This window comes from Saccopteryx bilineata, chromosome 6, assembly GCF_036850765.1.
Source record: "Saccopteryx bilineata isolate mSacBil1 chromosome 6, mSacBil1_pri_phased_curated, whole genome shotgun sequence".
Lineage (NCBI taxonomy): Eukaryota > Metazoa > Chordata > Mammalia > Chiroptera > Emballonuridae > Saccopteryx > Saccopteryx bilineata.
The window spans coordinates 108,957,163-108,982,719 of record NC_089495.1 but is presented as its reverse complement, the minus strand read 5'-3'; the positions used below and the strand labels follow the sequence as shown (position 1 = coordinate 108,982,719).

At 42.9% G+C, this 25,557-nt stretch overlaps 1 protein-coding gene across 1 annotated transcript in view; it reads right to left on the bottom strand.

The window, feature by feature from the left end:
• LOC136309356 (uncharacterized) overlaps positions 1-25,557 on the bottom strand; it is a 97,556-nt gene that overhangs the window by 16,509 nt on the left and 55,490 nt on the right. Inside the window, exon 3 of the mRNA XM_066237529.1 lies at positions 1,546-1,692. Coding sequence (XP_066093626.1) covers positions 1,546-1,692 — 147 coding nt within the window. The remainder of the gene's footprint in view (positions 1-1,545; positions 1,693-25,557) is intronic.

The following is a 25,557-nucleotide window of genomic DNA, read 5'->3' as shown; positions in this document are numbered from 1 at the left end:
TATACAAAGACACATGCACTCTCATGTTCATCACAGCATGATTCATAGTGGCCAAGACATGGAAACAATGAAAATGTCCCTTGATAGAGAATTGGATAAAGAAGATGTGTTACATATATACAATGGAATAACACTCAGGCAATGATGAAATGTTGCCATTTGTGACAACATGGATAGAACTTGAGAATATTATGCTAAGTAAAATAAGTAAATCAGAAAAAGCTAAGTACATGATTTCACAAGTAGGTGGGATATAAAACTGAGACTTTTGGATATAGAGATAAGTGAAGTGGTTACCAGGGGGAAGGCCTGGGGTGCAGGCAGGTAAAGGGGGCCAATGATACAGTGAAGAAAGTGGGTTGACTTTGGGTGGTGAGCACACAATGCAATAAATAGTTCACATGCTATAGAGATGTACACCTGAAACCTGTGTGTTTTTATGGACCAATGTTACCCCGTTAAATTTAAATTATAAATTTAAAAAATCAATATGTTTACCCAGGAAAAAAAATCTGTCCATGCTAAGTGAAGTTCCAAATGACTTTCCTCCTTTCAAGATAAGAACAGCAGTTTTTAATACCTCAAAGAATTGGGTCACTGCTTAAACAACATCATAGGTTGATCTATTTATGTAAATCCTCTTTTTGAATCATTAAGGGACCAATGAAATGTTTTTTCCATTCTTTTTGCCTAATTAAAAACAATATTTTATTTATTGATTTTAGAGAGAGGAGAGAGAGAGAGAAGGGGGAGGAGCAGGAAGCATCAGCTTGTAGTTGCTTCTTGTGTATGTATTGACCAAGGAAGCCTGGAATTTCAAACTGGCAACCTCAGGTCGATACTTTACCCACTGCAGCACCACAGGACAGGCATCTTTGTGCCTAATTTTATAGCCAGCTTTTTCTAATTGCGTGCACAGATTGATTTATAAGGACCCTCATTTTGGCCATCTTCCTCCAGGGGTATTAATGGCAGGCTGACTGCTTGGGGTTTTTCAGCCTCAGTGGCTTGGTGTGCCATGTTAATTTTAGTTTCTTTAGAGATCTGTAGAGTCTTAAAAAAACTGCTGTGGAAAACCAACCTGTACATGCATGTCTCCAGAAAAGCCAAATGCAGTGACTATCCCTACGGGACTGCTTCATGCCCTAGAGAAAATTTCTTTCTCAGGCTACCCCACAAAGATTCTTAGTCAGCTAAGAATACTGGAGATTAAGGTTGGGGAAGCAATTGTCCTTTCTCTTTGGAGCTAAAAAGAATTCAGTCTCTCATTTAACCAGCAAAGACTTTGTTCAGACTCTCAGTAAGCAATCCAATTTGAGACACAAAATTAAAAGCAGCAACTCATTCTTTTTCCTTCCCAAGGAAAGGAAGCTGGCCCCTTGGGGTTTGGAACCTGGGTCCCCTGCGTCCCAGTCTGATGCTCTAGCCACTGCACCACTCTTATCTACTATACAGATTTTCTATCCACAGCACAAATAAAGTCATGGATCTACTACGTAATGGAAGGAGGCCTGCAATTAAAAAAAAAAACTCACTAAAGTTTACCTGGTGCAAAGTGGGGAGCCAGTAGGATACAATGGGCCTTTGCTTGTAGCTAGCACTGGCTCCAGGTCCACAGGGTGGTCCTGAGTGGGCTTCTTTAGAGTCCTGCCGACTACACCAATTAAATGACAATGTGTGAAGCATCCAAACCTGTGGAGAAGTTTTATAAAAGTTTAATGAGTCAAATTGATTAAATGCTAGAAAGCAAGATCTCAAATGCTCTGGAAAATGATGGTTTTACAATTTCTTTTTATGCATTTGGAGTAAAGAGGGAACTTAAGGAAGATTACATGAAGGTGGGAGAAAGAAAGGCAGGCAAAATGCTGATTGGATTACAGGATAGCTAAGATTGTGTGCTCCCTTGAGGGTGCTTGCACCTTGGAGGGGTCTAAAGGAGGATTATTCTGGAATTTCAAAGGTGTGTTAACCTAGATGCACAAGAACGATGGGCAGGGCTTACTTAGGCAGATAAACCTTTTACTAAAGAAGTTATATGCCTAGGGCATGACTACCCACTATAGCAGGGGTCCCCAAACCACGGCCCGCGGGCCACATGCGGCCCCCTGAGGCCATTTATCCGGCCCCCACCGCACTTCTGGAAGGGGCACCTGTTTCATTGGTGGTCAGTGAGAGGAGCATAGTTCCCATTGAAATACTGGTCAGTTTGTTGATTTAAATTTACTTGTTCTTTATTTTAAATATTGTATTTGTTCCCGTTTTGTTTTTTTACTTAAAAATAAGATATGTGCAGTGTGCATAGGGATTTGTTCATATTTTTTTTATACTCCGGCCCTCCAACGGTCTGACAGAGAACTGGCCCCCTATGTAAAAAGTTTGGGGACCCCTGCACTATAGCCTTCCCAGTTAGGAATTTATAATCAGATCACCCTGTAGGTTACTTCTGGTCACTGGACTTGTCAGATTTATTACAGAGCCCCATTTCATTCACAAATTTATAACTGTGCTAATTTGCACTGAATGTGTTTGATTGCCTAGTTATAGACAGGGACAAGAAAGATTAGGCTGGACTAAACTGGATTGATCCAGTCAGTGGAGCCATGAGGCTTTAAAGGCTTTAGGTGAGGATCATAATTGTCTAAAGTCACACAGCCACCCCAGGAGCAGAACTAAATTTGAACATGAAGTTGACTAGCTTAACAACCTTAAATGAACTGTAGGCTAGTGCTGAATAGGTCAACTATATTAACTGGGTACCTGCCTAGGTCAACAGCAGGCCTTGGTATGAAGACAAAGTCTGATTCAGATGATAATTTTTTTCTTCTTTTTTTTTGGTGACAGAGACAGATAGACAGAGAGAGGAACAGATAGGGACAGACAGGCAGAAAGGGAGAGAGAAGCATCAATTCTTTGTTGCGTTACCTTAGTTGTCCATTGATTACTTTCTCATATGTGCCTTGACCAGAGAGCTATAGTAGAGTGAGTGACCCCTTGCTCAAGCCAGCAACCTTGGGCTTAAGCTAGTGAACTTGGGCCTCAAGCCAGCGACCTTGGGCTCAAGCCAGTGACCATGGGGTCATGTCTATGATCCCATGCTCAAGCCAGATGAGCCTGCACTCATGTTGACCCGTTGGGGTTTTGAACCTGGGTCCTCTGCATCCCAGTCCAATGCTCTACCCACTGCACCACCACCTGGTCAGGTCAGATGACAATATTCTTGATGAATGCTACATGGTTAGACAATATTTACTACTCTTCTGTTGAGTTAGGCTTTTCAACAGTCAAATGTCACCTTTTATTCAGTCATGTTAAAGACTTTTTAAATTATTGTTTTTGTTTTGCAAATTAAATTGTATCTGTAGAGAAGCTAGGAGGAGATATAATTTAAAAAAATTAAATATTATACACAAATTAAAACGAGGTACCACTACACACCTGTTAGAATGGCCACAATCCAAAACACTGACACCACCAAGTACTGACAAAGACACAGAGCAACAGGAGCTCTTATTGTCAGTGGGAATGGAAAATGATATAGTCACTTTGGAAGATAGTTTAACAGTTTCTTATGGAAATAAGTATACTTTTACCATAAAGTCCCACAATCTTGCTCCAAAGGAGTGGAAAAGTTATGTCCACACAAAAATCTAACCACAATTCCTTATAACACCTTTATGCATAATTGCCAATACTTGGAAGCAATGAAGATGTCCTTCGCTAGTTGAGTGAATAAGAAAACTGTGGTACATTTAAACAGTGAACTATTAGTTGGTACTAAAAAGAAATGGGCTATCAAGCTATTAAATACATAGGGGAATTTTAAGTGCCTATTACTAAGAGAAAGAAACCAATTAGAAAAGTTTACATACTATATGATTCCAACTATATAGCATTCTGAAAAAGTCAAAATTATTGAGAGAGGAAAACAATCAATGGTTGCCAAGTACTAGGGGTATGTGGGTGTGGGTGGGGTAAGAAGTAGGGGAAGGGAAAGGATAAGAGGTAGCACAGGATTTCTAAGCCAGTAAAAATACTCTGTATTTAATGTATTGTAATGAAACATCATGTCATTACACATTCGTCAAAACTCATAGGAGATATAATTTTAAAAGATTAAATATTATACACAAATTAAAACAACAATGATGTACCACTACACACCTGTTAGAATGGCCACAATCCAAAACACTGACACCACCAAGTACTGACAAAGACAGAATGAATCTGTGGAATTTGGGTAACAATACAGCTTCACCAGTTGTAACAATGTGCGGCTCTGGTGGGCAATGCTGATAAATGGAGAAGGCTATGAACATGTATGTGGGAGCAGGGGATGTGTGAGAAAACTCTGCATCTTTCCCTCAATTTTGGTGTGAACTTAAAACTACTAAAAATTAAAGACTTAAAAATTAAATGTATAGCCTGCCATCTTGAAAATGATTTTGTCCTCTGTACATACAATCTTAAGGATGCAGAGGATGGGACGTAAGGTGGTGCAAAGTGAGTAACACAGGCACAGCAGTTTACTCCAGGGGTAAGGGGGCAGAAAAACTTCTCCAAGCACCTCCTCAAAAGCTTTTTACAAAATCACACATACCTCCCAGGTAGTAGTAGATTAAAAGCAAGCTTAATGGATAGAATGATCTATTAAGATGGGATGTAATCCAGAGCACTTTCCTATATCAAGGAGACAAATTACAGAGAGATAGTGTTTGCTTTTCCAGTGTCAACTGGCAAAGAGAAAGTTTTGCCAGAAAATTAGGCATTTTTGGCGAATGATAGGTTTTCCAGAGCAGGTTATAGTTCCTCCCACTGTGAGGAATAAACCAGAACCACACTTCACCTCCCACCTCACCATACTCATCATACCATGCCTCATCTCAGAACACCTCCCCACACCTTCCCACACCTTCCCACACCTCACGTACTACACACCTCATCTCACATCACCTCCCCACACCTCCCCACACCTCACAGTACTACACCTCATCTCACATCACCTTCCCACACTTTCCCATGCCTCACAGTACTACACCTCATCTCAGAACACCTCCCCACACCTTCCCACACCTCACAGTATTACACCTCATCTCACATCACCTCCCCACACATTCCGACACCTCACAGTACTACACCTCATCTCACATCACCTCCCCACACCTTCCCACACCTCACCGTACTACACCTCATCTCACATCACCTCCCCACACGTTCCAACACCTCACAGTACTACACCTCATCTCACATCACCTCCCCACACCTTCCGACACATCACAGTACTACACCTCATCTCACATCACCTTCCCACACTTTCCCATGCCTCACAGTACTACACCTCATCTCAGAACACCTCCCCACACCTTCCCACACCTCACAGTACTACACCTCATCTCACATCACCTCCCCGCACCTCCCAACACCTCACCGTACCACAGCTCATCTCACATCACCTCCCCGGACCTCCCCACACCTCACCGTACCACACCTCATCTCACATCACCTCCCCGCACCTCCCCACACCTCACAGTACTACAGCTCATCTCACATCACCTCCCCGCACCTCCCCACACCTCACAGTACCACAGCTCATCTCACATCACCTCCCCACACCTCACCGTACCACAGCTCATCTCACATCACCTCCCCGCACCTCACCGTACCACAGCTCATCTCACATCACCTCCCCGCACCTCACCGTACCACAGCTCATCTCACATCACCTCCCCACACCTTCCCACACCTCACCGTACTACAGCTCATCTCACATCACCTCCCCGCACCTCCCAACACCTCACCGTACCACAGCTCATCTCACATCACCTCCCCGCACCTCCCCACACCTCACAGTACTACAGATCATCTCACATCACCTCCCCGCACCTCCCCACACCTCACCGTACCACACATCATCTCACATCACCTCCCCGCACCTCCCCACACCTCACCGTACTACAGCTCATCTCACATCACCTCCCCGCACCTCACCGTACTACAGCTCATCTCACATCACCTCCCCGCACCTTCCCACACCTCCCTGTACTACACCTCATCTCACATCACCTCCCCGCACCTTCCCACACCTCCCTGTACTACACCTCATCTCACATCACCTCCCCACACCTCCCTGTACTACACCTCATCTCACATCACTTCCCCACACCTCACTGTACTACACCTCATCTCACATCACCTCCCTACACCTCACTGTACTACACCTCATCTCACATCACCTCCCCGCACCTTCCCACACCTCACTGTACTACACCTCATCTCACATCACCTCCCTACACCTCACTGTACTACACCTCATCTCACATCACCTCCCTGCACCTTCCCACACCTCACCGTACTACACCTCATCTCACATCACCTCCCTACACCTCACTGTACTACACCTCATCTCACATCACCTCCCTGCACCGTCCCACACCTCACCGTACTACACCTCATCTCACATCTCCTCCCTGCACCTTCCCACACCCCACTGTACTACACCTCATGTCACATTACCTCCCCGCACCTTCCCACACCTCACTGTACTATACCTCATCTCACATCACCTCCCCACACCTTCCCACACCCCACTGTACTACACCTCATCTCACATCACCTCCCCACACCTTCCCACACCCCACTGTACTACACCTCATCTCACATCACCTCCCCACACCTTCCCACACCCCACTGTACTACACCTCATCTCACATCACCTCCCCGCACCTTCCCACACCTCACCGTACTACACCTCATCTCACATCACCTCCCTACAGCTCACCGTACTACACCTCATCTCACATCACCTCCCTGCTCCTTCCCACACCCCACTGTACTACACCTCATGTCACATTACCTCCCCGCACCTTCTCACACCTCACTGTACTACACCTCATCTCACATCACCTCCCCACACCTTCCCACACCTCACGGTACTACACCTCATGTCACATCACCTCCCCACACCTCACACACCTCACAGTACTACACCTCATCTCACATCACCTCCCCACACCTCCCCACACCTCACTGTACTACACCTCATCTCACATCACCTCCCCGCATCTTCCCACATCTCACCGTACTACATCTCATCTCACATCACCTCCCCACACCTTCCCACACCTCACCGTACTACACCTCGTCTCACATCACCTCCCCGCACCTCCCCACACCTCACAGTACTACACCTCATCTCAGAACACCTCCCCACACCTTCCCACACCTCACAGTACTACACCTCGTCTCACATCACCTCTCTATACTTCCCCACACCTCACCGTACTACACCTTGTCTCACATCACCTCTCTATTCTTCCCCACAACTTCCCACACCGCACTACCCACCCCACACCTCACGACACCAGTGGGAGAGGACAGCTTGAACGCTGAGGTGGGCAGTTGGAAGAGCAAGTTCATCAGTACTCAGGCCAGGTATGGAGTCAGCAGGCAGGAAGAGGGTTGAAGCAATGAGAGGAACAGCAGCCAAGTGCAGGTGCAAAGTCTGCCATTGTAGAAAACATGCAAGACAAAGCATACAGCGGAGGGAAAGGGCAAACGTGAGGACATGTGAAAGGAAAATAAGGAGACAAAGTGAACTTGTAAAGAACTTTATCCTCAGGTCAAGACTGTCCTGGTGTGAGATGGTGGGAACTGACACTGTGCCTCTTTCAGGGAGTTTAGGATGTGTTAAGGCACATACCAAGAAGAACAAGTTAAAGCAAGTGTGCAATGGCTTTAACAATATCTACATTAAAAAGTAACCTAAGCCTGACTAGGTGGTGTTGCAGTGGATAGAGCGTTGGACTGGGATGCAGAGGACCCAGGTTCAAAACCCCAAGGTCACCAGCTTGAGCGCAGGCTCATCAACTTGAACATGGGCTCATTTGGCTTGAGCACAGGCGCACCAGCTTGAGTTAGGGTCACTGGCTTGAAGCCCAAGGCTCACCAGCGTGAGCCCAAGGTCACTGGCTTGAGCAAGGGGTCACTCACTCTGCTGTAGCCCCCTTGGTCAAGGCACATATGAGAAAGCAGTCAGTGATCAACTAAGAAGCTGCAACAAAGAGCTGCAATGAAGAATTGATGCTTCTCATCTCTCCCTTTCTGTCTGTCTGTCCCTTTCTCTGTCTCTGTCACGCACACACACACACACAGACATACACACACACACACACACACACACACACACGAAAAAAAAAAGGAACCTAAGAGGATAAAACAAGATGCAAAGGACTTGGAAATTTAAGTAGTGGAGTTATATATCATAATTAGTTGTATATATTTCATTTATTAAATTGGTTACAATTCTTTCCATATTACCTTCATTAAATTATTTTAAAGGAGTCCCTTTCTTCTTCACAAATTCACCATTTAAGAATATTTATATAATATTAATTCCAGATGGATTCTACCAACCCTCTATGCCAGGGGTCCCCAAACTTTTTACACAGGGGGCCAGTTCACTGTCCCTCAGACCATTGGAGGGCCAGACTATAAAAAAACTATGAACAAATCCCTATGCACACTGCACATATCTTATTTTAAAGTAAAAAAAAAACAAAAAACGGGAACAAATACAATATTTAAAATAAAGAACAAGTAAATTTAAATCAACAAACTGACCAGTATTTCAGTGGGAACTATGCTCCTCTCACTGACCACCAATGAAAGAGGTGCCCCTTCTGGAAGTGCGGCGGGGGCCGGATAAATGGCCTCAGGGGGCCGCATGCGGCCCGTGGGCCATATTTTGGGGACCCCTGCTCTATGCAATCATTGATCTGATTATAGATGGAGATGAGGTATTTGAATGGATTTACCTGTGCTCCTGTAAACCAAAGCCGAGTAGAAAGGAGTGAAAGCTATTAAACTCAGTATAGGAATGATTTACAATAGCATTTTCTGTTGCCAAATGAACACTTGGGGGAAAATTTTTTTTTTTTGTATTGCCAAAAATTAATTGAATTAGAAAATCATTTCCTAGTTATTGATTCTTTTTTTGAGGGGAGGTCAAGAAGGGAGAGAGATAAGAAGCATCAACTCGTAGTTGCGGCACTTTAGTTGTTCACTGATTTCTTTTCATATGTGCCTTGACCTGGGGCTCAAGTTGAGCCAGTGATTCCTTGCTCAAGCTAGTAACCTTGAGCTCAAGTCAGCGAACTTGGGATCATGTCAATGATCCCATGCTCAAGCTGGTGACCCCGCATTCAAGCCGATGACCGTGGGGTTTCAAACTTGGAACCTCAGTGTCCTAGGTTGATGCTTTATCTACTGTGTCACCATCGGTTAGGCAAAGTAATTATTTATAATATTAACTGTGGTTTGAAGAAGGTAATTTATATAATGACCTTTTTCCTGAATTAAAGTTATACTTTGAAATTAGAAGTATGCTTTATCTTGTTAAATACATAATTTTAATATTAGAAAATCTCTTGGCTTTTTTAATGATTAACTCTTCAACTTTAGGGTTTTTTAAAAAAATTATTGATTGATTGATTTTAGAGAGAGGAGATGGGAGAGAGAGAGAGACAGAAACATTGACTTCTTGTTCCACTTATTTATGCATTCATTGGTCGAGTCTTGTATGTGCCCTGAATGGAGATCAATCTTGCAACTCTGGCATATAGGGAAGATGGTCTAACCAACTGAGCTTTGTTTGATTGGCTAAAAATGATCAGGAAAAAAATAATTGGGAAGGAGAAATTAGAAATCAACATGTTATGTTAAAAGAACATGAGTGTAAGCCTGAAGATACAACTTCCATTAAAGACTTCCTTGTTGTCTTAATTAATTGCACAAGTGCCTAAGAGGGAAAAACTCTGCTAACTTCTAAGTTAGCTTGAAATCCTTTTTTATTTGTGTCACCAATGGGTACAAAGTGAATAAATCAATATCCCTTTAGCATATACTTTTTATCTCCCTAATAATTTTTTTCCATAAGAAATAGAATGAAAGAAACTCTTCACATTAAAATAGAATGAAGACTTGAAGTCAGAAGGATATAACTCTAAAATAGGAGACACTTTATGCCACTTATTAAAAATGCGGGTTTGTGACTGACCAGTTGTGGCACAGTGGATCGAGTGTCAACCCAGAGCACTGAGGTCTCTGGTTCAAACTCTGAGGTTTCCACTTTGAGCGTGGGCTCATTACTTGAGTGTGGGGTTGAGTACAAAATCAACATGATCCCATGGTTTCTGGCTTGAGCCCAAAGGTTACTGGCTTGAGCAGAGTGTCACTTGCTCTAGCCCCCTGGTCAAGGCACGTAAGAGAAGCAATCAATAAACAACTAAAGTGCTGCAACTACAAATTGATGCTTCTTATCTCTCTTCTCCCCACCTCCTTCCCCTCACTGTCTTTCTTTTTAAATCAATTTTTAAAATGTGGGTTTGCATTGAATAGCTCAGGTGTTTTCACCCCATCTAGAAGATTATTTGTGCCAAAGATATGGTTAATGTACTTCCATACCTCTGTTTGTGTGCACAAAATTACTTTGATCTAAGGAAAAGATATCCCCAAGTTATAACTGGTGTTCCAAACAAGAAGCAACCTTCAAAAATAACAATGAGAACACAAGAATCCAAATATCACAAATAGCACTGAGAACTGAAATAAAAGACTTTTTGAGTCACTAAAGCATCCTCTTGGCAGGCCCAGCTGCAGCTGTAAAGGTTTGGGGAACATTCTAACAAGCAGATGTGCCAAAATGTGGCAGCACCCCATTTTTTAGGGGGCAGGACGTCTTTTCTTTCAGCTTCTGGTGTCAAAGAGCAGCCACAGAGAGCCCTCACCAGGGAGCAGCCTTGGCTGCCTCAGGGTCAGCAGTGTGAGGTCAGAGGCTATTTGAATCACAACTTCTCAAAGTGCCAAAGAATCAACCGTTGAAGCTGGAGCTCAGTTTTAATTTTTAATAACAATAAAGAATTATTTGGATACATTGTCAGAGCCTAAGATCATGATCACAGAATTTTCTAATTTTGTGCTTTGATGAATCATTTGCTGAACAATTTCAGAAGCAAAGTAAAGGTGGTGCCTGGTCTCCCACATGCATTCCCAAACAGTACCATGGAGTTGGGGAGCATACGATAATCTTGGAGGTCCTTTGCTGGAATTCCAGAACCAGTGGAATTCTAGAACTAAAAACTATTGCTAGTGTGTGCTCTAGCAATGCTAAAATAAGGCAAATATCCTCACCCCATTTCCCAAACTACCACACTTTACCATTGTAGTGAAGTCACATTTCAAATTTCTTGTTTCCCTTTCCTTGAATGAGACATTAATGTATCCACTGAGCTATCCTTGCTCTATTACCCAATGTCTTCCCTTTATTAGGGGTACGTCCACATAAATACAGAACAAGCCAGAGACTTTGTCATTGTTTAAATCCCCATTTTCTAGCGTAGTGCTTAGGACATAATAAACCCTCGTTCACTTATTTATTCTCTAGGCCAGTATTAATTGAGAACCTACTCTCAGGGAGCACAGAGGAAAACCAAGGCAGCAACATTAAATCAAATTGTATTACAACTTGTGTGTTTTTAAAATAAAATTGTATTACAATTTGATTCAATTGCTTTTCTTTCCATTTTCTGATACACTATCACTCTTCAAAACAGCCTTGTTGGCGCTGGATGTATAGCTTGGTCAGTTAGTATCACTGAGGTTACGGGTTTGAGCCCAGTCAAGGTACCTAACAGGAATAGATTGATGTTCCTGTCTCGCTCTCTCCCTCTCCGTCCCGTCCTGTCTCACTAAAGTCAATAAATAAAAATTAGGGAGCCCTGGCCGGTTGGCTCAGTGGTAGAGCATCGGCCTGGCGTGCAGAAGTCCCAGGTTTGATTCCTGGCCAGGGCACACAGGAGAAGCGCCCATCTGCTTCTCCACCCCTCCCCCTCTCCTTCCTCTCTGTCTCTCTCTTCCCCTACCGCAGCCAAGGCTCCATTGGAGCAAAGATGGCCCGGGCAATGGGGATGGCTCCTTGGCCTCTGCCCCAGGCGCTGGAGTGGCTCTGGTCGCGGCAGAGCAACGCCCTGGAGGGACAGAGCATCGCCCCCTGGTGGGCAGAGCGTCGCCCCCTGGTGGGCGTGCCGGGTGGATCCCGGTCGGGCGCATGCGGGAGTCTGTCTGACTGTCTCTCCCCGTTTCTAGCTTCAGAAAAATACAAAAAAAAAAAAAATTAGGGAAAAAACCCCAGCTTTTTTGAAGTCTTAACAAGTTCTGTGGTTCTTGACTCTGGTGTTTACTTTGACTCTTCTTTTTTGAAAAAACCTTCAAATGGTCAGTGACAGGCATTTCCTTGTGTTTCTGAGCATGGTGGTGACTTATTTTATCTCAATTGTTGCTTTTTAGTTGGGAAAAACCTTTTAGTTCATAGTAATTCAGGATTTTTTAAAATTACTTTTTTTTTCATTTAAAGAAAATTTAAGACAGGCTTTTAGTCATTTTTCCTGTGAATTTTGTTTTCAAGCTTTTTAAAAAGTTGTTTTTGGCAGAGATGTGGTGTGATTGGGGGGCGTAGGGGCATAAGGGCTTCTGGATTCAAGTACAATTCCCTGTGCCAGCCACAGTTCCCTCATGGCCCCCAACCCTCACATTCACCATCACAGCCACAGGAGGACAGGCACTGGGAAAATGCCTCCGTTCCTCAGATAGGAAGGAAACTGGCCAAGTCTAAACTGTGATGCCAATACCAAAAATTACCTATAATATCTGCTAATCAGCAGGCAAAAGATGTTGCCTGGGAGGCAGGAGGTAGGGGTGGGGAGAACATGGGGAAGATTAATTGTAAATGGACACGAGGAATCTCATTAAAGTGATGAAAGCACTCAGAAACGGATATATATTTATGATTGCACGACTTGCTAATTTACTTTAAAAAATCATTGAATTGTACCCTTTAATGGGTAAAATACATGCTATTTAAAATACACATTAATAAAGATATATTAAGAAACAAGGTATACCACAGTGTATTTAATGTTACCATTTAAATGAGAAAGTAGGAAAGCGAAAAGTAAGGCAGAAAGGGCTGAGCTGGCCCTGGCCTGATAGCCCTGTTGGTTAGAGCTCTGTCCCGATACACAGAGATTGTGGGTTTGGTCCCAGTGGCTGGATAGCAGTTGGTTAGAGCACTGTCCCGATACACAGAGATTGTGGGTTTGGTCCCAGTGGCTGGATAGCCCAGTTGGTTAGAGCACTGTCCCGATACACAGAGATTGTGGGTTTGATCCCAGTATCTGGATAGCCCTGTTGGTTAGAGCGCTGTCCCAATACACAGAGATTGTGGGTTTGGTCCCCAGTGGCTGGATAGCCCCGTTGGTTAGAGCACTGTCCCGATACACAGAGATTGTGGGTTTGGTCCCCAGTGGCTGGATAGCCCAGTTGGTTAGAGCTCTGTCCCGATACACAGGGATTGTGGGTTTTGGTCCCAGTGGCTGGATAGCAGTTGGTTAGAGCACTGTCCCAATACACAGAGATTGTAGGTTTGGTCCCCAGTGGCTGGACAGCCCATTGGTTAGAGCACTGTCCCGATACACAGAGATTGTGGGTTTGGTCCCCAGTGGCTGGACAGCCCATTGGTTAGAGCACTGTCCCGATACACAGAGATTGTGGGTTTGGTCCCCAGTGGCTGGATAGCAGTTGGTTAGAGCACTGTCCCGATACACAGAGATTGTGGGTTTGGTCCCAGTATCTGGATAGCCCTGTTGGTTAGAGCGCTGTCCCAATACACAGAGATTGTGGGTTTGGTCCCCAGTGGCTGGATAGCCCCGTTGGTTAGAGCACTGTCCCGATACACAGAGATTGTGGGTTTGGTCCCCAGTGGCTGGATAGCCCAGTTGGTTAGAGCTCTGTCCCGATACACAGGGATTGTGGGTTTGGTCCCCAGTGGCTGGATAGCAGTTGGTTAGAGCACTGTCCCAATACACAGAGATTGTGGGTTTGGTCCCCAGTGGCTGGACAGCCCATTGGTTAGAGCACTGTCCCGATACACAGAGATTGTGGGTTTGGTCCCCAGTGGCTGGATAGCCCCGTTGGTTAGAGCACTGTCCCGATACACAGAGATTGTGGGTTTGGTCCCCAGTGGCTGGATAGCCCCGTTGGTTAGAGCACTGTCCCGATACACAGAGATTGTGGGTTTGGTCCCCAGTGGCTGGATAGCAGTTGGTTAGAGCACTGTCCCGATACACAGAGATTGTGGGTTTGGTCCCCAGTGGCTGGATAGCAGTTGGTTAGAGCACTGTCCCGATACACAGAGATTGTGAGTTTGATCCTAGTCAGGATCGATGTTCGGGCTAACCCTCTCTCTCCCTTTCTCTGTCTCTAAAATCAATCAATAAAATTTTTTTAAAAGGCTAAACTTTAATAAAATGGTACACAAATACACTTTTTAAAGTGAAACTCTTTAGCTTTCTTTCTATTTGGGCTTTTACACTTATTCTGTGCTGCAGTCTAGCTTTAGCATTGAAATACTAAAAGTACGGGCTTAGGGGCAGGAGGTTGTCCGTGGAGAAAAGAGGCAAAGGTGTCTGCCCTGCTGTTCTCTGGTGGGGTACTAACAGCTTTGGTGGGGTGACTCTCCCACAGGTCTTGAATTATGTATAGAGCTGTGTTGCAGGCAATTTGATTTTATGAGTGATGCAGCTTACGCTCTATGTGTCACATTAAATGGGAAGAGGATGGGAATATGCTTAGGTACTACATGAGCAGCATTTGGGTGCAAAGCCTAGAGGTGCAGGACCCTTGTAAAGCCAGGTGCTGGGGGTTAATTGTGCATGTGTGTGAGGAACAGGTAGACCAGAAGAGTAGGGAAGGTATATTAAACAGGGAACACACTAAAGATCATGTGAAATGTGTGTGTGTGTGTGTGTGTGTGTGTGTGTGTGTGTGTGTAAGAGACAAAAGAGAGAAAGAAAATTCCTGTGGTCACCAGACATCACTAGCTCATAGTTGCAAAGCAGCTTCATGGGCTCTATAGTTCTCAGGCAATGCTGTGACTTTATCCTGAATTGGACATGGCCATATAAAGATGTGTTAAGACAATGCCATGTGAGAGCATGGCTGGCAGCAGCAGACTGGGCAGGTAAGGGAGGCAAGGCATCATGCTGTCCTTGTTTACTTTCTCTCCTGGAATTTCTTCCTGGACTTCAGTGAAACAAGCTCAGAAGTCACTGTGGGGAGAAATTGTCAGTAGGGGAGTCTGGGACAGAGATCTGGTGGTTTAGGGATGTATTTGATTATGATTTTTTTTTTATCAAAAGAGAGAGAGACAGGGACAGACAGGAAGGGAGAGAGATAAGAAGCATCAATTCTTTGTTGTGGCACCTTAGTTGTTCATTGATTGCTTTCTCATATGTGCCCTGACTGGGCTCCAGCTAAGACAGCGAACTTGGGCTTCAGCCAGCAACCATGGGGTCATCTCTATGATCCCACACTTAAGCTGACAACCCTGCCTGGACTCAAGTTGGTGAGCCCATGGTCAAATCACATGAGCCCAAGCTTATGCTGGCACCCTCAGGTTTTGAACCTGGGTCCTCCGTGTCTTAGTCTGATGCTCTATTCACTGCACCACCACCTGATCAGTCTTGATTATTATTTTCAGAGGTTGAATTTATTCTACATTTTTGTTTCATGGAGCATGAACATTTTCCCTTTTAAAAGTAACCAGAAAACAATTGGCAGCCCTTGCCTCACCCTTACATTGGAGACCCCCAGCACAGACCTGCCAGACCACCTGGCCAGAGCCACAGCCATTCACTCCCTGGCCAGGACTGAGACCATCATTACTGAAAGTAGTTTGGCAGAAAGGTCTTTTTGTTTTCTTTTCAGGTGTATGTGTTCATGTAACTTTACTATTACTTTGAAAACAAAAAGCAAATTAGTCACTCAGACCTGGACTTTGTTTGGCCTTATTATTTACACTGTCTTGCTGAGAGATCAACCCTTATTTTACATGGTATTTTCTTTCCTATAAACTGCAGGACCTGAACTAACTATTGATTAAAAAAACTAGTTTATTTCTCATTATAAACCTAAATACAGCATTGTAATGATAGGTATATGGAGTAAATCCTTCCAAATTCATGTCCTTCAGAACCTATAATTAGTCAAGATGTAATTAATTAAGATAAGGTCATACATGATTATCCTGGGCCCTAAATACAAGGACTGGCATCTTTATAATCCCTGGGCACTGAGGATACCTCGGCTGGTCCAAGCATCAGCCCCAGGTGGAGTTGCTGAGTGGATCCCAGTCAGGGTGTATGCAGGAGTCTGCCTCACTATCTTCCCTCCTCTCACTTGGAAAAAAAAGTAGATTATTGATAACATATAGGCAGAGCCCTTGAGCTCTGAGTTATTTAACTCCCACTTGGCATTTTGTGTTGAGTGGTTAAACAGACAATCTCGGGTAGGTTAGAGTTACAAATGGGTCTTACTTCTTCTGTCTGCTCTTAAGAAAATGTACTGTTAACAGGCCAGTGTCAATGGTTCAGCCTCCCTTGAGCTTCCCTCCCAGATGACCCACTCTGAATGCTTTCAATACCCTACAGCAGATGTCTCAGGTATGTGTACCTGTCACTTGGTGACTGGGCAAGAGTGTGTGGCTAAATTGTTGAAGAGCATCCCCCCTTTTAGAACTTAAATCACATGCCCTATAGATTGTGAGTGGATTGTGTGGAGAGTGACCTCAAAAGCAGGAAAGCAGCTTTGCCTCACCAAGTGATGTGATTGTGGGCAAATCATTTTTGCTTTTAGGCCTCAGTTTTTCAATTTTAAGTATAAGAATTGGGGCGCCTGACCAGGCGGTGGCGCAGTGGATAGAGCGTTGGACTGGGATGCGGAAGACCCAGGTTCGAGACCCGGAGGTCACCAGCTTGAGCGTGAGCTCATCTGGTTTGAGCAAAACTCACCAGCTTGGACCCAAGGTCGCTGGCTCCAGCAAGGGGTTACTCGGTCTGCTGAAGGCCCGCGGTCAAGGCACGTATGAGAAAGCAATCAATGAACAACTAAGGTGTTGCAATGCGCAATGAAAAACTAATGATTGATGCTTCTCATCTCTCCGTTCCTGTCTGTCTGTCTCTGTCTATCCCTCACTCTGACTCCCTCTCTGTCTCTGTAAAAAAAAAAAAAAGAATTGGGGCAAGTTCTTCTCAACTCTAATAGTCTGGGACAATGGCCCATTTATGAAACCTAATAATCAAAGAGAAAACGTAAGGACCAGCAGCCAATAAGAGAATGAATTATGAGGCGCTCATTTTGGAAAAAGGAGCAGGCGGAGAGGCCTCCCCACCAGGCCAGTGTGAGAGGGCCGTTCACGGTGCTCTCTTCCTCCTGGCCACCCTCCAAGAGCTCGCCACCCCCACTGAGGCTGCAGTAGGGGAAGCTGGAGGCAACGAGGCTTTCTATACTTGCAGGGAGCAACTTGTGAGAATCGCTAGGAATCAAAATAAAAATTCAGGGCGCCTAGAGCCTTTTGAACATCATATTTAAATTTAATGAAGAAAGGAATACTCACCTTCTGGAAAAAACTCCAGAACCTCTAGCTGCCTCCTTGCTAAGTCATGAGGCCACAGAGGCCCTGCCTTGCAGACGTGGTCTGGGATGGGCTCCTCTCCCTTCCCTGGATCTCCCGTCTACAGTCTGGTGTGTTCCAAGGACGAAAGCACGCCTTGAGCGGTAGTAGTAAGAACACATTTACTACATTGTCCTACATCCCAGGGAGTCAAAATTGAAAATAGTCACCCAACCATTAATTTTAATGTTCTTTAAAATAAAGCTTTTTTTTTTTCTTTTCTTTTTTTTTATTTTTTGAAGCTGGAAACGGGGAGAGACAGTCAGACAGACTCCCGCATGCGCCCTACAGGGATTCACCCGGCACGCCCACCAGGGGCGACGCTCTGCCCACCAGGGGGCGTTGCTCTGCCGCGACCAGAGCCACTCCAGCGCCTGGGGCAGAGGCCAAGGAGCCATCCCCAGCGCCCGGGCCATCTTTGCTCCAATGGAGCCTTGGCTGCGGGAGGGGAAGAGAGAGACAGAGAGGAAGGAGGGGGTGGGGGTGGAGAAGCAAATGGGCGCTTCTCCTATGTGCCCTGGCCGGGAATCGAACCCGGGTCCCCCGCACGCCAGGCCGACGCTCTACCGCAGAGCCAACCGGCCAGGGCCAAAGCGTTTATTTAATTTTAGAAATGTCGTCTTTAAGGACAGCGGTTCTCTTGCATGGTGACATCAGTAATTCTGAACCTAGCTGCAACTCAGAATTACGTGGGGTGAAAGGTGGATCTAAATAAAATACCTTTGCCCAGGCCCAACCTCCAGAGGTTCAGATTTGATATGTTTGAGGTGGCGCCCAACATAGTACATTGGAAGCAGCTTTGCATGGGCGAAAACAATGGTAAGAATGATGAGACTAGAGAGCAAGCTAGAGCAGGGCTTTCACAGGGAACACAAACGGGCAACCCTGTAAAAGCCCAGCTTTATTTGTTCTCTGTGTGCACATTCTCATGTTGTGAGTTGATTGTACATGGCATTATTTTCAACTGAAAAGATGATGTAAAACAAAACTTGAAACGTATTTTCAAGAAGTAAAACGAACTCTTAATTCCTCCATCTTAACACAATTGTTTCCATTCTTCCATTTTATCTCTGGTCCTCCACATGCTCATCTTTTCCTCATATTTATAATTGCAATGTAAATACCATTTTAAAATTTCTGCCTTTTAAATTTCAGGTTTATCAAAAACATATTTGGCATTTCTGCAGTCTTCCTGGTTTTGGCTTTACTGATCACATAACATGACACACCGTTGAGGCACTGTGCTCCTCTCAACTATTTCCTGTTGTAGACACTCAGGTTACTTCCCGATTTTCTACAGGTAGCCTTGTAATAAGAATCTTTGACCTGACCTGTGGTGGCGCAGTGGAGAAAGCATTGACCTGGAATGCTGAGGTTGCTGGTTTGAAACCCTGGGCTTGCTTAGTCAAGGCATATATGAGAGTTGATGTTTTCTGCTCCTCCTCCCTCCATTTTCACTCTCCCCCCTCCAAGTGAATAAATAGTAAAAAAAAGAATGTTTATGCATATAGGTGTTTTTCCTTCTCTGGAGTTAGTCTTTTGTATAAATTCCCAGGAGTAGGATTGCTAGGTCAAAGTGACAGTACATCTATTGGCTTATGCTACATTTTCAAGAAATGCAAATTAAAAATATTATATATATAAATGTGTATGCATAGAAAATGAGTCTTATTGTGATAGCATCAGGCGTCCAAGTACAAGATGGGACTGAGTTCAATCCAATGTAAAGAGTCTTAGTGGAGTGACGTCACGGAAATGGCGCCGTGAGCAGCGCGTCTGACAGATCTCCCCAAAATCACAACAAATTTATCAACTAGAAACAGAAAAATTTATCCTTGGAGCATTCCGGAGTTCCACACAAACTGAAAGCGAAAGGACTGTTATCACTTGAATCTGAGAGACGAGGGTGTGGAGGAAGCTAACTACCACAGGGACGTTCATTCAAGCCTCGGAGAGAGTGCGCCTGTGGTGAGTCGGCCCACACTTGGGAATGGCGAGCAGCTGCCGGTGCACGCCTGGTCCGGTTGCAGAGCGAGCACCGCTAACGTTCCCAGTGGCCTGCGCACTGCGAGTGAGAGTCTCCAGCCACCGGTGCCTGGAGCACCCCATTCACGCGCATGCCCTACTGGCCCGCACACCCAGGGTGTCCCATTATCCTGCGCCCGGTGCGCCCTACTGGCCCGCACACCCAGGGTGCCCCATTATCCTGCACCCGGTGCGCCCCAGCCGCCAGCGGCGGGGCAAGCGGGAGAGGCACCAGGGTGGTCTTCCCTACTTGGGAGATTCTCTCCGTGGGCAGGGCACCTCACCCAGCCATTCAAGCTAACAATCAAGCGTTGGGGGGAGGGGCACGCAGGCAGCCTGAAATACCTTCGGGAGCACAGCTGCGGACCCAATCACTGAAATTAGCTTAACCCACGAAATCTACGCACCCACGGGGCTCTAATTGATAAGATCTCTCTCAGTTCAGCGATCCAAGACAAGAGGCGTGATATTTTTTAGTGCCTCTCGCTAAAGGGGCGGGGGCAACTTCTGATTGATAGAGCCTCCATATTCAGGGATAAACGCTAACAAGAGGGACTTGGCAGATAATAAGATCTACACTACACTAGTTGCAAGCAGAGACTAGTGCCTCTTCTTCCCAGCCAAAACAGGCTACAAAGTGTGGAAAGCCTGGGTTAAGTGGTCCAACTGAATGCTAGGCGCTGAACAGTCACCTTGACAACAATTGACTCCCACCCCCGCCTGATTACACTGGAGGCTCTGACTGCCAGAGCCTTTCCCAAAGCCCTGTGCTGAGTGGGGATAGAGTGGGGATTTCCTAGCTCTTTGAACCTCTTACTCCCCAGGCAGAAGCAGTAGCAGCCTTATAGCTGAATCACCAGGCTGCTAATTCAGGAAGGGGGGACTAGGAGAGAGACTCCAGGAAAGCAAACTCTCTCATCGTTGGACCCTGCAAACACCAACAAGCCTTGACTACCAGCAAGACTAAAGCCAATTATATGATATCGCCATAGAATCCCATCAACTGCAAATCCCTACCTAAGTGTGACACAGGGGCAGAGCCTGGGGTACAGAGTCACTGACCAGGAAGAGGGAGAGAAAAGAAAAAGGAAGAAGTTAACCTCTCAAAATCAAGAAAAATTCAAAGACTTTACAACTTGTTCCACTAATTTTTTTTTTGTTGTTGTTTGTTTCTTCTATCTTATTGCCTTTATTATTATTATTTCTATTTCCTCCACCTCGGTCCTTCTATTCTCTGCCCATCTTATGCTTCCCTTTTCTTGAACTACACTACCCATGAGTGTTACATTTTATTTCTTATCTTCATCCTCACCCTCCTTTAAGGTTATACTCCAAAACATTTAACTCTCACTCTCTCCTCTTTTGTTTTTTGTTTTTTTTTGCTTTATTTTGTTTTTTTCTCTTCCTTTTTTTTCTTCCTTCATTTTTCTCTTTTTCTTATTTTTTCCTTTCTATTTGTTTTTTCTTTTCTCATTTTACTTTTCCTCCCATTTAATCCTCAATCACGAACAAATTACTTATTTTGGGACTCAAGGTTTTTTCTTGGTTTTCTTTTTCTTTTTCGCTTTTGTTTTTGTTTATTTGTTTATTTTTGTGGCATTTTGGGTACTTTTTACATTGCTTTTTAACTCACTAGCATTCCTCCCAACCCAAGGTCTCCATTGTATTTAGTCTTCGCTCCACTTAATACAACAGATTTTTACTTATTATTTTTATTTTTTTCTTCTTTATTATTCTTTTTTTTCTCCTTTTTTCTGGTTCCCTCTTATCCCTCTCATTATATCTCTTAGTCAACCATCACTTACAAGCAAATCATCTTATGCTTGTCTAAGATTTTCTTCCTTTTTTTTTTTTTTGCATTTAGTAGGTCCCTACTACCTTTTTTTGCCCCTTGAACTCTTCACCCCAAATCAGGCCCTTCATTATAGGCAGTTTTTGTTCCATTTAGCATAATATAATTCACAGGTCATCACGATATTTCCCTGAGGAGGGGAGAGGAGGGAAAGAGAAGAAAGAAAAAGGGGGAAATAATAAATTATTACTGTTTTTTTTTGTGGGGTGTTTTATCTTTTTTTTTTTTACTTTTTTTTTTACTTTTTACTCTTTATTAATTCTAATTAGTGCTATCAACAAGACCACCCTCAGATGCCAATAAGAAAGAGGAAATAGAATATTATGGATACAAAAGAAAGAGAGGTAACACAAATAGATGTGGAAAAATCTATGGAGAAAAGACTTAACATATTGGAAGCCTTGGAGCTAAATGACAGAGAATTTAAAATAGAAATCCTAAAAATACTCAGAGATATACAAGAAAACACAGAAAGGCAATTTAGGGAGATCAGAAAACAACTCAATGAACACAAAGAATATATTACCAAGGAAATTGAAATTATAAAAACAAATCAAACAAATGAAAAACTCAATTCACGAGCTGAAAAATGAGGTAACAAGCTTAGCTAAAAGAACAGCCCAGAAAGAAGATAGGATTAGTGAAATAGAAGACAAACAACTTGAGGCACAACAGAGAGAAGAAGAAAGAGACTCAAAAATAATAAAAAACGAGAAAGCCCTACAGGAATTGTCTGACTCCATCAGAAAGAATAACATAAGAATAATAGGTATATCAGAGGGAGAAGAGAAAGAAAATGGAATGGAGAATATACTCAAACAAATAATAGACGAGAACTTCCCAAGCCTGGGGAAAGAACTAAAGCCTCAAATTCAAGAAGCAAACAGAACACCGAGTTTTCTTAACCCCAACAAACCCACTCCAAGGCACATCATAATAAAGATGACACAAACCAATGACAAAGAAAAAATTCTCAAGGCAGCCAGGGAAAAGAAGAGTACAACATATAAAGGAAGGCCTATTAGATTATCATCAGATTTCTCAGCAGAAACTCTACAAGCTAGAAGAGAGTGGACCCCAATATTTAAAGCCCTGAAAGAGAGGAACTTTCAGCCAAGAATACTATACCCATCAAAGCTATCCTTCAAGTATGAAGGAGATATAAAAACATTCACAAATACAGAAAAGATGAGAGAATTTATCAGCAGAAAGCCCCCACTCCAGGAAATACTAAAGGGGGTTTTCCAACCACATTCAAAGAACAAAAGAAAACAACACCACAAGTAACAGCTCCACCAAGAACACAATAAAACCAAACTTAAACTGTGACAACAAAGGAAAAAAAGGGGGGAGAGGATGGAGATTAACAGTAGCAAAGGACGATGAAGTGCAGAAATACTCATAAGATAGGGTACTACAATGAATATGGTAGGTACCCTTTTCATTACTTAATGGTAACCACCCTTGAAAAAACCACCACAAAAACACTTGACTTAAAAAAGGTAGCAACAGAGGAAAGAAGTATGGAACACAAACAAACAAAAACAAATGATAGAAAAACAAAAGAGAAGAATCAAACTAGATACAAAACTAACAGAAAGCAATTTATAAAATGGCAGTAGGGAACCCACAAGTGTCAATAATTACACTAAATGTAAATGGATTAAACTTACCAATAAAAAGACACAGAGTAGCAGAATGGATTAAAAAAGAAAATCCAACTATATGCTGCCTACAAGAAACACATCTAAGCAACAAGGATAAAAACAAATTCAAAGTGAAAGGCTGGAAAACAATACTCCAAGCAAACAACACCCAAAAAAAAAGCAGGTGTAGCAATACTCATATCTAATAATGCTGACTACAAGACAGAAAAAGTACTCAGAGACAAAAATGGTCATTTCATAATGATTAAGGGGAAGTTGAATCAAGAAGACATAATAATCCTTAATATATATGCACCAAACCAAGGAGCACCAAAATATATAAGACAGCAACTTATTGACCTTAAAACAAAAACTAACAAAAATACAATCATACTTGGAGACCTCAATACACCGCTGACGGCTCTAGATCGGTCATCCAAACAGAGAATCAATAAAGATACAGTGGCCTTAAATGAAATACTAGAACACCTGGATATGATAGACATCTACAGGACACTTCATCCCAAAGCGACAGAGTATACATTTTTCTCTAGTGTACATGGAACATTCTCAAGAATTGACCATATGTTGGGCCACAAAGACAATATCAGCAAATTTAGAAAAATTGAAATTGTACCAAGCATATTTTCTGATCATAAAGCCTTGAAACTAGAATTCAACTGCAAAAAAAGAGGGGGAAAAACCCACAAAAATGTGGAAACTAAACAACATACTTCTAAAAAATGAATGGGTCAAAGAAGAAATAAGCGCAGAGATCAAAAGATATATACAGACAAATGAAAATGAAAATACGACATATCAGAATCTCTGGGATGCAGCAAAAGCAGTAATAAGAGGAAAGTTCATATCACTTCAGGCCTATATGAACAAACAAGAGAGAGCCGAAGTAAACCACTTAACTTCACACCTTAAGGAACTAGAAAAAGAAGAACAAAGACAACCCAAAACCAGCCAAAGAAAGGAGATAATAAAAATCAGAGCAGAAATAAATGAAATAGAGAACAGAAAAACTATAGAAAAAAATCAATAAAACAAGGAGCTGGTTCTTTGAAAAGATCAACAAAATTGACAAACCCTTGGCAAGACTCACCAAGGAAAAAAGACACAGGACTCAAATAAATAAAATCCAAAATGAAAGAGGAGAGATCACCACAGACATCATAGATATACAAAGAATTATTGTAGAATACTATGAAAAATTATATGCCACCAAATACAACAATCTAGAAGAAATGGATAAATTCCTAGAACAATACAACCTTCCTAGACTGAGTCATGAAGAAGCAGAAAGCCTAAACAGATCAATCAGCAGGGAGGAAATAGAAAAAACTATTAAAAACCTCCCCAAAAATAAAAGTCCAGGCCCAGACGGTTATACTAGTGAATTCTATCAAACATTCAAAGAAGACTTGGTTCCTATTCTACTCAAAGTCTTCCAAAAAATTGAAGAAGAAGCAATACGTCCAAACACATTTTATGAGGCCAACATAACCCTCATACCAAAACCTGGCAAGGATGGCACAAAGAAAGAAAACTACAGACCAATATCTCTAATGAATACAGATGCTAAAATACTAAACAAAATACTGGCAAACCGAATACAACAACATATTAAAAAAATAATACATCATGATCAAGTGGGATTCATCCCAGAATCTCAAGGATGGTTCAACATACGCAAAACGGTTAATGTAATACACCATATCAACAAAACAAAGAACAAAAACCACATAATCTTATCAATAGATGCAGAAAAGGCTTTTGATAAAATACAACACAATTTTATGTTTAAGACTCTCAACAAAATGGGTATAGAAGGAAAATATCTCAACATGATAAAGGCCATATATGATAAACCATCAGCCAACATCCTATTAAACGGCATAAAACTGAGGACTTTCTACCTTAAATCAGGAAGAAGACAGGGTTGTCCACTCTCTCCACTCTTATTTAACGTGGTGCTAGAAGTTCTGGCCAGAGCAATCAGACAAGACAAAGAAATAAAAGGCATCCATATCGGAAAAGAGGAAGTAAAGGTATCACTTTTTGCTGATGATATGATCCTATACATCGAAAACCCGAAGGACTCCACAAAAAGATTATTAGAAACAATAAACCAATACAGTAAGGTCGCAGGATACAAAATTAACATACAAAAGTCCATAGCCTTTCTATATGCCAACAATGAAATATTAGAAAACGAACTCAAAAAAATAATCCCCTTCATGATTGCAACAAAAAAAATAAAATACCTAGGAATAAACATAACAAAGAATGTAAAGGACCTATATAACGAAAACTACAAGGCATTATTAAGAGAAATAGAAAAAGACACAATGAGATGGAAAAATATTCCTTGTTCTTGGATAGGAAGAATAAATATAATTAAAATGGCCATATTACCCAAAGCAATATATAAATTTAATGCAATTCCCATCAAAATTCCTATGAGA